The 14,970-nt window shown below is 35.7% G+C and overlaps 1 protein-coding gene across 1 annotated transcript in view; it reads left to right on the top strand.

The window, feature by feature from the left end:
* The window catches only part of FAF1 (Fas associated factor 1), a 145,520-nt gene that overhangs the window by 65,371 nt on the left and 65,179 nt on the right, over positions 1–14,970 (top strand). Inside the window, exon 8 of the mRNA XM_058030494.1 lies at positions 10,218–10,304. Within this exon, the coding sequence (XP_057886477.1) occupies positions 10,218–10,304 (87 nt within the window). The remainder of the gene's footprint in view (positions 1–10,217; positions 10,305–14,970) is intronic.

Below are 14,970 nucleotides of genomic sequence, written 5' to 3'. Positions count from 1 at the left end.
GAGTTTTAATACTTTTGTATATTTTTAGTTCCTATGTTAAGAACAAAAGCAAGTCTAATATCTGGTATTTGGTCATCCTCTTGCTTTACTTTTTAAAAAATTTGTTTATTAGAAACCTGGTTCATATTGACTTTGGATACAAATAGACATCTAGCTTTTCTACAATGTAACAATAAATTTTGAAAGCTTTAAAATTGTTTCCAATGCAATTATATTTGGGACACAAGTTCAGGGAAGCAGTGCTATAAAATAATATACTTTATAACTTTTATTCTACATCATATAGAGGAAAATATATAATTTTTAAACATGTTGAATATGTTCTACATGAAAGATTTTCCTCTATCTTATTAAGTAAAGGAGGGGATTTTTTGGGTGGAAGATTCCATAGTTAAAGATGTAAACCAGCAATTTCTTGCTTCTATAGCACAACATAGTTCAGAGCTGAGATTAGAGAAACCCTGTAGAGTGGCTAATACTTGAGGGCATCCCCAACTAGAAAAGTATGTGAATTTAGGCATGGGAGGAAGGAAGGATCTGCTTTAAATTTAGTGTAGGGTCACTGAGTCTTAATGATAGATTAAACAAGGGAGGTGGAATAATGAATAGGGGTATGCAATGTGTAGCACTAATACCAGAAGTCCATGGTTTTCACTGGTTATTTAATGTCTTTTCCCATATGTTTCTGAATAGAGCAGGTTATGGCAGGGATGAGCTAAGGAATAGCTTTGTTAGTGAATTGCTAAATAGACTGAATTCTCTTTTTAAAAATGTACATGTATATAGGAGAGCTGCTTGTTAATAATATAATCTGCACCTTACATGCATATACCTTAAATGTAGCAATATTTCTAACTGTATTTGTAATTGATGTGTGTATGTTAATATTCCTAAAACCCACTGTGAAGGTTTGTCTGCAATTCTTTTCCACTGTTTAAAGCAGAAATCAATTTCAATTTACCTCTGAATATTGTCAGTAAAAAACCCCTAAAGAAGTTTTGATTTGGTAGACACAATGATGAAATGGAGGAAGTACCCAGAAATGTTTTAGTTAGTAGAAATTTGACTGACAGCTCAATGAACATTGTTTTATAGTTTAACTTGAATTCAGAATAACAGGAATAGAATACCTATTCAAATACAACCACATCAAAGAATTTACTAAATTCATAGTAACAGTGACTGAGAGAAGATGTCACAATTTACTTTGGAGCTGACTTCCTACAGAGCTTTCACTGTCAAATACCTGATACCAACAACTGAAGTGAACCAAGGAAGACAGCACTTGAGTTACTGATGGGTTTCTGGATGATCCATCTTCTTTTTATGCTGGTAATACCAGAGAGTCTTCAGAGAAAATGCACCTTACACTGAATTTTTGCTTTGGGAAATTAATGCACGAGACATTTTATATCTGTGGCTCATCTTCCTTTCTAGATGCACCTTGTGTGCTGGCCCTAGGAATAAAAGGGCTGCAGGGTGAGTCTGCCCATCTCTCCTTACTGAGCAGCAGGTTTGCTGTGACCTTTAAGTGTAAAAGTGGAGGGAAGAGAGAAATAAAACACTGAAGCTAGAGGTATTGGAAAATTTCTGAATGTGAAAGTGCTTCCCAACTCTCTGCATGACTGTGGTACTTTGCTTCTCAAAGTTGATAGATTGAACTATTTTTCATGTAATGTAAATTTGTAAACACTTTATAATTATTGACCATTTACAAAAATTTGGAATAGATTTTATGTTGTCTCTAGGAACAAGAAAATATGGCCTCTCCCAAAGGTTTGTTTTATTGATTGCCTAGAGAACAAGTAAAAACAGATAAGAAAATACTGATTTTGTGATGTTCTCTTTCTTACACCAAAATGGGTAGGCATATAACTTAAAATAAGGATTGCTCTGAAGCAAATGTGCTTTATGCATTTTTTAAGACTGAAACTGAATCAGTTGCTATTTTGAAATGTAGTTGAGTAGAAGTGGAAGGTACTGTTAATCAGTGAAATGTGTTCAGGAGTGTATTTCTTGGAATCATAATCTGAGATTTGGGGGAGTTGATAGGATTCCTTCTCTCATTGAACCAAAGTGAAAAGAAACTTGTCAATGGGAGTTTTTTGGTTGGGATTTTGTTTTTTCCTTCTTTCCCACTATATGTATCTAAATGGTGCAAATCTACTTTGATTAAACAGTAACTTCCATTCTTTTCCTTACTACTACTACCATTCATTGGTTTGAGTTTTGAAACCCCTGAATATTCCCAAGTAGGGAAGTGACCAAAGACCAATTTATGGATTTATTACACTTGGGGTACTTTTTAAATGAGGATGAGAATTGGACTAGAAATATACCTGCCTAAATATTTCTTTTGTTCTGAACATGGCAGCTGTGAAAAGGTAACAGATATTTCTACTGCAAGAGCCACATTGACTCTCTCTTTTATTTCCACTTATGATTCAGACCCTAGAAATCTTTAATGCCCTTTTCAGTGGGGGTCTGACTATATTCATGAGAGCCACTGTGCTGTAACTGAGTATATGCACAAGTGATATGGACAGGGTGGGACAAAGCCCCACCAGGCATTGAGATTTGTCTTACTTCCCACCTTTAGTTCATATTTTACCATTACCCAGTGGAGGCAGTATCTTCTGGTAAGTCTGAGAGATGTCAGGATGGACAGAATGTGTATTTAATAGTTGAAATTGTGTTTTCATAGCAATTTTTAATAACTTGGATCAAAGTTAAGGCTCTTGGCACATACTTAACTTCATCATCAGGAAGGTGTTTGGCAGTCTCTGGACATTTCAGGACATAAAGTCAACTGGAATTGGGACTTTGGGGGTAAAAATATTGCAAACTGTATTTACCCTTCATATTGCAACTGAATGTTTTGCCTGTTGATGGTGATGTGGTAATGGATGCCTGAGGAGTTGCCTGTTGTCTTTCATCATGTGCATAGAGGTCAGGTAAAAGTTGGGTCATTTAGGAAGCTAATAACTGGTATTTTCTCAAATGACCATTCCTTCAGAATGGAAAAACAAGCTTAGGACTTCAAAATGTGTCTTTTCTGTGTCAGTGCATGTCAAACAATCAAACAAGCAAACAAACTTCAGGTATTATCAGTAGTTTTATTTTGTTAGTAGAAGTGTTTAAGGAGTTTTCAAATAAATTTGTAAAATTGTTTTGGCAGTAAGTCTTTGTTGTTTGATCTCTTTTAACCCTAATCACATTTTCCTTTCAATCTCTAATGTCACAGCTAGCTCACACTCTTAATTCTTTCATACCCCATTTCAAACTCATGCTTGTGTGCAGCTAAAATGATTTTTGAAAAATACTCATGTCTCTTGCCCCAATTTCTTAAGAATGTGTTTTCCCTTCTCCTTCTATAGGAATTTGTTTCTTCTTTTAACCTTCTATTAAAAAAATCAAAGGGTCATGCAGTTTAAAGTTCAGAGGGGATTATCACAATTAGGTCTCCTAGGCACTACAAGCAATGAATAATAATAATTATGTGAGCTGAACCTTTGCACAGTGCAGGCCATATAGCAGCACCCTGGAACTTCAGCATCAAGTTCAGGAGATTTCACCTTGCATTTAGCAGTACTGCTGCCCTAGAAGGATGGCTGGATTTTAGGGATTTAAAGATGGAGATCAGCAAAGGGGTTTCTTTGTTTTACAGAATTAAAACATGCATGTGTGCTGTCAGAAAACTGAGGCATTGAAAATAAACCCACATTTTAAAGACAGCCAGACAGCTGTATATAGAATTTTAATATTGTGTATAATATAACATTGTGAATGTACTTAACATTTGCCACCTTAAAATCAGCCTTAAAAAAGGCTGATCCAAAGCAGTGGCAAAAAGTAGCATCTGGTAGCTGAAGAAAGCTCAGATTAATTCTCAAAATTGTCTGGACAGGAAGCTGAGGTTGGAGAAGTATCTTGCTAAGTATTTGAGGGAATCTCTCATGCTTGGGGCACCCATGTGTTCAGATTGTGTTGTGTATATATGTATAGATACACACACATATATATGTATTGCATGGAGCAATCAGAAGTTCACACATCAGAAGATTCAGTAAAGTTTAGCTGTGCCTTACTTTTATTTTCTGTTTCAAAATTTACAGGTTTTAACCAAAATTATACTAGTTTTGCCTAATGAGCCGTTTTATTGTGGATTGCAATGGTGAGATACTCACTTGGCACAGATCCATTGAAAAAAGTCAAATTACATTCAAGAAGGGTTGCTTTAAAAGAGGTTTAAAATATGAGCTCAAATTAATGAAATAGGGGATAATGAAGTATGAATAATGATGAAATCAATGAAAATAATTTATTCACAATATTATTTCTATTGCTGAAAGGAAACTGCCAAACACTTCTTTGCGAAAACTTATGAAGCGTAATGAAGCTTATTACACTTAATGAGTTTTTAAATAACCTGGTTATTCCCAAACTGTATGAACTTCTGATAACTCCTGGTTGACAAAAATTTCAAAAATTATCTGAAAGAGTATTACAGCTCAGAAATACAGTTGCTCAGTGAGGCTGTGAAGTGAGTAGGTGGTGTCATGGAAGGTTTGTCACAGCTGTAGGACAAAAGGACAGAGCACAGCCAGCTAGCTAAGGAAAAACCAGTTTATTTTCTGAATTTAGGACATTTAAAGTCTGCCAGTAGTATTTCACAGAAGATATTTGGAGTAGCTGTAGTAATGAAGAATTGATATAAATGAAGTAGAATTAACAGGGGCTTTTTGGATTTAGTTTGATGACACATTATGATGGATGTGAATCTGGGGGAGTGAGGCTGTAAGTGTTTGGCTGGGGAGTAGAGAATCCACATCCCTTTCTGGAAGTGGTGCTAGTGCCTCATATTTAATGCCTTGTTTTCCTAAATGAGATGGTTTTACTAAACTGCTTTGCTGAATCATCTCTCTGTTAAGGTTACTGCCTGCTTACAGATTCTTTCTCCTGAAAGTTTTCCTCCCTCTCCCATTTTAAAATAATAGCCAAGAAATACATTAACTTTGCATTTACTTACCTTGAGCTGTCAAAGTAGTTACCAGTGTCTCCTTGTCTCATCTCTCAAACTGAATGTAGTATTTACATTAAAATATTAATTTAATCTCTAGGTGCGTGAAGGTCTTACTCCACATTTTCAATCATGACAGGCAAAATTCATGCACTTCAAACTCTTCTAAATTGCAATTGGAAACGTCAGAAAATACATTTGCTCCCTGATTAATGTTATATAGTATTCTTTTTTTGAACTCTTATCAGCAAAATGCCACCAAAAATATACACATTATTTTCCAGATCTGGGTTAATTGGAACAATTTCACCAAGCTTTTTAATGAAGACACCGGCCCAGTATTTATGGAGTGCTACAGTAAAATGCAACCCATTTTTGACATAGTTTAAACTGGGTTTATTTGGGTTCAAACACTGTTCCATACACTTTAAAACTGGATGCATTAGTAGCATTTATGTTGAATTCTGCTTTGTATGTGCCTGATCTACAATGGACATTCAGGTTCTCTTAGGGCCCTTTGGGAAGGCCTGAAATTGCATTTTGCTTTTAATTTGAAAAGGAAACAGTCCTGAGAGGGAAGAGAACCTTACTTTCATGAGCTATGTGTGTTTTGGTGCTTTTATTTGTTTCTGTTTTACTTGACATAATAGAATAAGCAAGTAACATAATTTGGACATTGAATTAAAATCAATTATGTTAGAATAGAACGCATTTCTCTGCTGCATGAAACAAGAAATAAGATTTGTAAGATTTAGCCTAATAAGTGGGAAAACTTAATAAATGCAGACTTGAATATTTTCATAGATATTAAAGGCAAAAATAGTAATTTATAGGAAGAGATAGGGAATAAAAAATTAATTAGAAAATGTATTTTAGTAAAACACACAGTGGAGCTCCTGTGCATTTTAGAAAAGTGCTGAATCATGGCTGACTTTTGGCTGATAGGCTTGGGCAGGTGAGGGTTTTTTTTGCATTCAGTATAGATTTTAAATATTTACATTGGAAGTATATTTTTTTTTCCTTTAGATTATAACAGAGTGAATTGACTATGTGTAAATGTAAATAGCATAGTGAGCCTTCCTTAGAGACTTTCAGTGGTATAAAATCTGCAAGAAGCAGATGCTGTTATTTAAAAATAGCCCAATCCTGACATCTTAATTCATTAATTGGAAGCATTCTGTAATTTAAACTTCAGTCAGCTGCTAGAAGGAGATACAGGTTTTTAATTTGATGTCTTTGGAATGGCACTATTATTTCTAAAGTAAAACTTACACTAAAATGAAAATTTGATTATTTAAATAGCCTTTGGGTTTTTATGTTGTAGTACAGTTTATTGTATTATGTATTTGAAAGATAAGAACACAGGCAAAATTGTGAGTAGAGCTGACTTAGAACCTTTCCCTTAAATGAGTCTTGTGTAGAGTAACCTGAGAGTTCTGGTTTGGGTGTTAGTGGTGGCTCACACAGTGCACTGCTTTAGTATATCTGAGTATATCCCACCTGTGGGGAGCTGGCTAAAAATCACTTTTAAAGTTAAGAAATTTTGTTTCTCCTTTGGCTTGTGATATGCTCTTTGTCATAAAAAGCAAATCCTTTTCCTCTGCTATGAGAATACTTTAAATATGGATTACTTGTTTTGGTTTGTCATTTTCCTTCGTAACTTCTCTAGTTTGTGTCTTGTGTCCTCTGTTACTGTGGACCAAATCTATTGCAATAGATTGTGGCAGAGGTGCTGCTTCAGAAATTCCTTCTCTCTAGTTTTGCATCTCTATATTTTCAGTAATTCTTGTTAGTCCACAATTAACTGAAATCACTCTTTTATCTAACCAATTTTTGCTCATAGATGTTGGTAACATCATTATCTTTTCAAATTCACCATAGTATCACCTTTGATGCTTCTCCATGCTTCGAAACTTGGTTGATTCTGGCCCTGCTTCCCATCTATTCCTGCCAGATTCCCAGTGCTCTTTTCTGTCTGTTGGAATTTTGCCTGGCAGAGATGTTAAAGGCTTTAATCTATAATCTTTAAGCCTATCACTTCAGCTAGATTTGCCTCCTTTCTTCCCATCTTTCTTCACCAGAATGCTTCTGCTTACTTTGGACTTCTTCCTGGCACTGCCTCATCCATATCATTGCTGTCCCCTAAAAATTTTGGTTGCTTGTCTTGACTTTTTCTCTGTTACAATGTCAAAGTCAAGATTTCTGCTGTACCATCAGTGCCCCGTGCAACCTTGGACTGTCTGCATCTGATCTCATTTCCCTGCGTCCCCCAACTCACATTCCACATTCCTCACAGTCCTCTGACTTTATTGCTCCTTTTGTCTGCCTTTCATGCACTCATTTTTGCACTGTCTTTCATGCTGCCTATGTGCCTGGAACAGTCTTTAGCATCTCAGCCAATTTACAGCTTTGCATAAATTATATTTAATAATAAGACTAACAAAAGTTCATTATGTACATTATTTCACTTAACTTTGTACCTGCATAAGCTGAAAACAGCCTGAGGGAAACTACTGTTAAACTTTGTAGTGATTTGTTGTGATTCAGAGATACAGATTCAGGCATGACAGTTCTTCAATGATTCAGCATAAATTTAATTTTTTAAAATCATTTAGTAAGTGTTAGGTCTTTGTTTTTTTTGAGAGTAGGTATCAGATTTTTCTAATTCAAAGATGAGAAAATAGCTACTTATTCCTGCTGAGTGCAATCACCAGAAGGTTGTTGTCATCCCAGTACCTGGTACAGACTTTTTGCCCTGTGGTACATTTTGCTTCACTTTATCCTTACTAATATGAATGTGGCAGGACTCTGAATGTTGGATTAACTTAATATCTGCAAACAAAGTATCTTTTTTGTGTTTGACCTTACTTTCAAAGCAACATGTTCATCTGTTTAAAGAAACCAGTGAAAGATAGGAAGGTAGCACTCTGCTTCTGTCTGGGAAGTTTTCTGAGTGTGTTGGCTGCTTTGAGATACGGGTTTTCTTAAAATGTTAGAAGTTGTTTAATATTTTAACTCCCTTTAAAACTAGTGAAAATGAGCTGAAGGTAAAACTTCACATGGTTTTCCAGCATCAATTGTAACTGCAAGGCAGGGCATTATGCAAAAATCATACATAATTTTCCAAGTAAGACTGCATCTAAAATATATGGGCTACTTTTTTCTTTTCTTTTTTTTTTTTTTTTGTTTAAATGGTTGTATTGCTACTGTTTACAGCTGAGTAGTGAAACCAAATAGATGTGCCTTTAATTTGTTTTTAAATGATCTCATATTCTGGAGATGATAATCTGAAGGGTGGCTGCCATAGTAATGTGCCAGTCACCATGGCATCTGAACATTATGAAAAGACATTCTGGACTGCACAAAGACAATGCCACCAATTTGTATTTCAAACTGATGAAAAGTGCAGGACCAAAAAGTTTGCCAATAAATGTAGCTCAGTGGATGGCACTGCAATTTAGAGTTTGCTTTACACAATAAAGATTTCGGTCCTCCTCTCAATGCCAAGTGAATTTATAAGTAAAATCCTTAACACAGACTTTGTCTATTTACTCATTTACTGGGCTTTTTTCAGTTGTGTGAAGTGTATGGCTGTAGATTTTAACTGGCCCAGTGAAGGAGCAGTTCACAGTTCTGCTTTATAGAAATCTTTAGAACTTATTCCTCCTCATGGAGTTTTTCACTTTAAACTGAAATTATGTCAGTTAATGAAGAAAAGGGGTTTTCTATGCTCAGTTGGTAAATATTCTAATCTCTTAAACATTTTACAGTCCATTTTCATAAATTAGGTCAGTTAATGAAGAAAAAGGGTTTTCAATACTCAATTGGTAAATATTCTAATCTCTAAAACATTTTACAGCCTGCTTTCGTAACAGTGTTCTAATTGTCAAAGAAACCAAAACTCAAATCATTATTTAAAAGCAAGCTTATTTTATCTTAAATAATTGATTGTGGCTTGTTGTTTGAAAGAGGACTACTTTGGCATGAATTCCAAATCCAGTTATGATCTTAGCACAAGCAGTTTGTTTAATCAAACATTACTCTAATCAGTCTTACATGGTCCCCTACCCAGCCAGGCCTGCCTAGAACAACTGGTTTATTCTGCGACGAGTTGCTCAACAGATGTCATTCTGCCAGAATAATGCAGCAGAATACTTGTGCCTTGGCTAAAATTACTTCAACTTTGATCACTTTTGTCCAGCACATCAGTCTGGCATTGTGCTTTATACCAACATAACACTTTACCCCGAGCATGCCTTTCAAGCTTAGAATAGCAGAGGAATGTTATTGAATTCAGTGCAGTTACAGATGAGTTAATGAAAGAAGGGAAATACTGTTTTTTTCATAATGCCTTTCTGTTGTGCTTTGGAATTAAAAGGGAATTTGAGGAATGTGACTTCCGAGTTATTTATTTTTACTTCTGAAGGCTTTTTGAAAACAATATTATGTAGTCCTATTGATCTCATGTTTCTGTAAATAAGTTTCACTTGTTATTTAAAAACAGTGCACTTTAGAGTTTTATATTGTGAAAATAATACTATTTCTGGTGTGTAGCTGGAAAAGAAATATTTCACAGGGACAGTTTATCCTGGTTTTTAATGCAGGAAAATGAAACCAGCAAGAACTGTGTCCTTGTGATCACTCAGGTCAGGATTGTTACATTTTGGGTTGTTGTGGGGTCAGTATGAAGCAACATTTCTTTACAAACACATCAAGGACGCTATGAGGAAGCACTAAAATGAAGTCCACTTGAGTTTTGCTAATAGATACTTCAGTATTCTGTGTCTTAAAGACTCCATGTTCTTATTTCAATTTTTTTAGTTAAAATATAGTTGTAATTTTTTTTTTTTAATTGAAGCATAGGTCCCAGGTCAGTCTCCCTGCAAAAACTCCTGAACAAAACTAATATTAGCATAAAGGGTATCGTGTACATGTAATTTACCAGTTGAAGGAAAAACTTGAGAGATACCTTAATGATTTTAAAACACTGACCTGTGCAGAATATTTATATTCAGAAAGCTTTTAACTGATGGTATTGAAATTTTTATCTGCAAAGCCTATGTATTAAATCTATCCAGAAATGAGACAATGAAATTGCAATAACCAGAAAAAATAAAAAACTTGGTGCTGTGGTGAAAATAATATCCTTGGCTGCCTATTTTGGAGCAAGTTCTGATTTATTTTTATTTTTTACCAGGTGAAGAGGAATGTGTATGACCTGACCAGTATCCCTGTCCGTCACCAGCTGTGGGAGGGTTGGCCTTCTTCTGCCACAGATGACTCGGTGAGTTCCTTGGCTTCTCATCTCATTCCTGCCTAGAAAAGGCTGATTTTACATGGATTTTTGATTGGAATCACTCTGTAGCATTTACTGTCTCTTATGCATTACTGTAACATCACACACATTCAGAGTTTTGGTGTGGAAGATAAAAAATGCTCAAGGTTTGGGTGCCTGCAGCTCAGGGAAATGATTCCTGTGTCTCAGATTCAGTGCATGTTTCCTGTTTCATTTCAGCCATTCTAGACTGAAGCAAAGCTGCACAGCATTTTGGAAGTTGAAATCTATTGGGTGATTGAACTTCAGGCAAAATCCTGATTTTTATGTATGCCCTGAGTGCACATCTAGAGATTTTTCACAGTACATTAGCTCACCCAGTTCGTGCTCAAACTTCTGCCTGGCTTCAGAGCAGGAGTTGTTCCTGCTGAAATCAGTGAGGGGTCACCACCAGTGACAGAATCCACTGAGTCAGAATTGCCCACAAATTCATGAAATTCTGGAACTTACCTGCAGTATCCCATTAAATATTCATCTTGCTTCCTTGCATGGTCATCCTTACCGTGTGTTTTACAGCATGTCTTTCAGTTTTGCTCAGGTAATTTTCTTCTTCTAGTATGTTCCCAGTGCCAGGTAGTGAGGTCTGCCTTTCTTTAGGAAAAAACCCAACCAATCTACTAAAAAAATGCCTAAAAGGGTGAAATAGTTATGTAGTTATGTAGTTATGTTGTATGTAGATTTTGTGACCTGAGAAAAATATAGAAAAATAAGTTTTTTATTGAACCTGATTATTCTACAAAGTGAAAATGGATTTGGAGTTTGCTTTCTTACATATTGCCATTATCTGCTGTGCATTACTTTCCTGTCCATTTCTGCTCTCTTCTTGTAAAGGGAGAATTGCTCTTTGAAAATGACTACTCCTTTTTTTGCTCTGGGAAAAGGATTTATACTAATTAAAAAAAAAAACAAAACAAAACAAAAGGCAAAAGCTGTCTGAATTTTTACTGTACTTGTTAAAGGTATCTGTGGTGGTGTTTGCAGAAACAGTATTTAAGTTTGAGAAAGGTGGGTAAATCTCAGTCCATGTATTCCAGGGCATATCTGAGCTGATAGACATAAGGTCTGAAATAACAGAATGGTGTCATGTGGTAATTACAGGCTTTGAAATGTGGATCCATTTTAACATTTTATTAGTTTACATTAGCCCAAAAAAAGAATTGGAAACTCAACACTTCTAATCTGTTTTCCCACAGCTGTTAGGTTTTCATGTAGTTTTCCCTTCCTTTTCTTCTGAATAGGATACCTCACATATGTAAAACTCATGAATCTCCTTTAAGTCTTTTTTACAAGTGACATTGTTGCAGGTGAATTTTCCCCCTTTTCATCTTTAATGAAATTGGTGAATGTTGAGTCATCTGCTCTGAAGCAGACGAGGCCTCAAAGCTCACTGCTCGAGTCTGGTGGCGCTGGAACTTGTCAGCTGTGTAAACAGATTGGAGCGTGTTGCCAACAAAAATACAATTAATTTCTGTCTAAAATTAGAGGCTGTAGCTTACTATTTATAAAGATTTAATGATAGCAATGACTATCTATGCTCCTGTGATCTGAACTTCTTTTCCCCCCAAATTAGAAATATTCGGTAATAATTACTTGAGTAATTAATGATGATCTCTTGAGTTCAGTGACAAATTTTTAAGATCACTTTTTCCATCATGAGTTTTTAATTTGCTGTCTTGTAGGGTACCTCGTTGCAATTAAGGAGTTAAAGAAAGGCTTGATTAAAATACTTTTTCATTTGCATGTTATGCAGCATAAGAAATACTTTGTAATACCACAGGAGGTTTTTTCAGTGCAGTTCTCGTTAACCTTTGGCTTAGCAAACAGGACAACTAAATAGACTTGGCATAATTGGATTCCTGTATCATCTTGAGTCTCTTATGAACCTGCCAGACTACAGTCTTCTGACATTATCAGGAAATTTAGTGGAGTCAATAGTAATTTAAAACATTGTTGCTTCATCTCCCTTCAGAGTTAAGATATGTTCTCTACCTAATGGAATATGGGATACTGTATGAATTGTCAATAACTCTTTCAGATCTTTCTCACACTTTCACCAGGGAAATGGGTATCAAAACCTCCCCATGCAGGAGAATGTTTTTGTGCTGTGACAGTTTGATTGTGGGAAACAAGGCGTACACAGGCCGTGCAAATCTCATTTCACCGTTCAGCAAGGACAAGTTTTAGCTTTTATTGAGCCTGAATAACTTTAATGCCACAAATTATATCTGTTCTGATCATTAAAGTTCAAGGTAAATGGATGAGTTTTAACTCATTCTCTTTTTTTAAAATGCATTTATGTAAGTAAAACTTAAATATATTAAAAATGTTAACTTATCCATTTTTGCACATATAGCATCAAGTGATACACTGTAGCCTTGAAAATAATCCTAGAAAATAAAAAGCCATAATTTTAATTTACTTTAAATACATTCACAATATGTTCTCATTTTTATTTTGGATTTTGTAACAATCTTAGCATTGCAGAGTTTGAAAGATGAGAGGATGCCAGAATAATTTAGTAAAATTTCTGAAATTTATTCCTCTTTTTCTTTTTCTATTGGCCGAACTTCTAGACTTCCACTGATAATTACCACTAGTGTCACGTGGAATGAGCAATTTTCAAATATGTGATCACTGTAAAAAAAAGATCTTAGATGGGCTGTAGGTGGTGTTTTAGTTACAGGTTTTACATGGAAGAATTGTGATTTTATTTATATGTATGGGTTACTTTTTGGGTGTTAGTTTTACATGTTAGCAGTAAAACTCTTTCTTCTCCATGAGGTCACTGGTTATTGATTTATTTCAGTAGAATGAGTTGTTGTCTGTGATGTTTCAGTGGTTTTTTGGTAGCATAGAACAACACGCAGTAGAGGAAGAAGGAGGGAGCTTGTTTTCTTACTGTTTTTTTTTTTTTCTTGGTATTTAAGCTACAGGTTTTTTTCAATTGGTTCATTGTTTTAAGTCATTTCAGCACAGCAGTGAGAAATCTGGTTCATTTTAAGTAAGGACAGTGAGCTTGTCAAAATGGAACATATTTCTGCATCAAAAAGATGTAAAAGTTCTAGGGTAAGGTTTGAGGCGGGGAAAGGGGGAGAAGATGAAGTGTCTGGTGTTGTGACTGTGCCCTGGCACACGGATCCCATCCAGGGGAGCTCAGCATCCCACCTCCCCCTGCTGCCGGGAGCGCTCTGTTCCCGCAGTGCTGAGGCTGGTCACACCTTCAATCCTCATTTCACATCAGGGAACTCCACTGCTCTGTGGTGTAGGCGAGCCACTGGACCCTTGCTGGGCAGCACTAGGTGCACACTGACAAGTTTCTCTGCTGTGGGGCTGAACATTTCAGACAGGACAAATGTGTTGCCACTGACACGTTGAGGGTCTGCATCGTCCCTTGGGAGCACAACCACCTTTATCCCTTTGAACAGGACCACCTTCCCTGCTGTGGTGGCTGGAGCAGATGTGGTTGACATTCCTTAGCTGAATTTAATAGAGAATTCTGGACTATAAAAAAAATCTCAAATGCTTATGGATGGTGTAATTAGCATTGCTGTTCTATTTAGCTGTTTCGTTGCTAAATACTAAGCAGGGCATCTGCACAAATAGAAATTAAGAATGCTGGTAAATAAGGTTCTCGTACAAAGTGAAACCATTTATGACACTTTTTGGCTGATCTCCAGGTTTTTGAAGAGGTTGAGTATTAAGCATCTGAGTAATTAGTATTTGGGAGTATATATTTCTTTCCCTTTCCGGGTCTTAACAGTTCTTAACAGAAAGTTCATTACCACATGCTGTCATTGTGATATGAAAACAAGTTGTGAAGTTTACATTTGCTGCCTGTTTAATTGTAATGGATGCCATGTCTGCATTTGCTGCATCATTTGGAGTCTTCCCTCTGGAACTGATTGAGTAAAGAATGAATAGTCCTGACAGAGCAAGTGCTACTAATCAGAAGTGTAAAATTTGCTATATTTGAATTAAACTACATACCTCATAAGAAAATATTCTGCTTTTTTTTTCCTTGTAAGAATATAATAATTATTTTCATTGTCTATAATGTTAATTACATTGTCTGTTACTTTCATTTTGTAATTTTCATCAGTCACTTGCAGTAGAGTAGTAGACTGGATTTGGCAGGATCCTTTATTTTAGCTACATACAAGAATACTTGAAGTCTGTTTCATTGTGTGGGTTCAGGAATATGATGAAGTTTCAGTTTAGCATTTATACTATAATCTTAATTTAGTAATGAGAATTTTTAGACAGCCCTCTCAGTCTTGGAAGTTCAACTAAAAAAGGAGGGAAAACTCCCCAGTCCCATAACCTTTAAGTTTTCAGCATCCTTAGCCAGGTTAGGTCACGAAGGAAAAAAACATTTGTCATGTTCTGCTGTCACTTCTGCTTCTTGTGGACCAGTTTTAATGTTATTTTTAATTGTTAGAGATCATGGAAATAAGGGAAATGGGAAATGCACTCCATGCCTCTGTTTGTTGTAAGGATAGCTGGAATGCAGTAGCCATGATTCCAGAAATTGGGGAAAATTAAGATCACCTTTCTGAGTGCCCAAGAAAAGGAGTTCTGGTTTTTGTAACTCATTTCATACATGAATTTAGATAGT

Source organism: Melospiza georgiana, chromosome 9, assembly GCF_028018845.1.
Source record: "Melospiza georgiana isolate bMelGeo1 chromosome 9, bMelGeo1.pri, whole genome shotgun sequence".
Classification (NCBI taxonomy): domain Eukaryota; kingdom Metazoa; phylum Chordata; class Aves; order Passeriformes; family Passerellidae; genus Melospiza; species Melospiza georgiana.
Note: the sequence above shows the minus strand (reverse complement) of the source record. Positions and strands in the feature narration are given on the sequence as shown.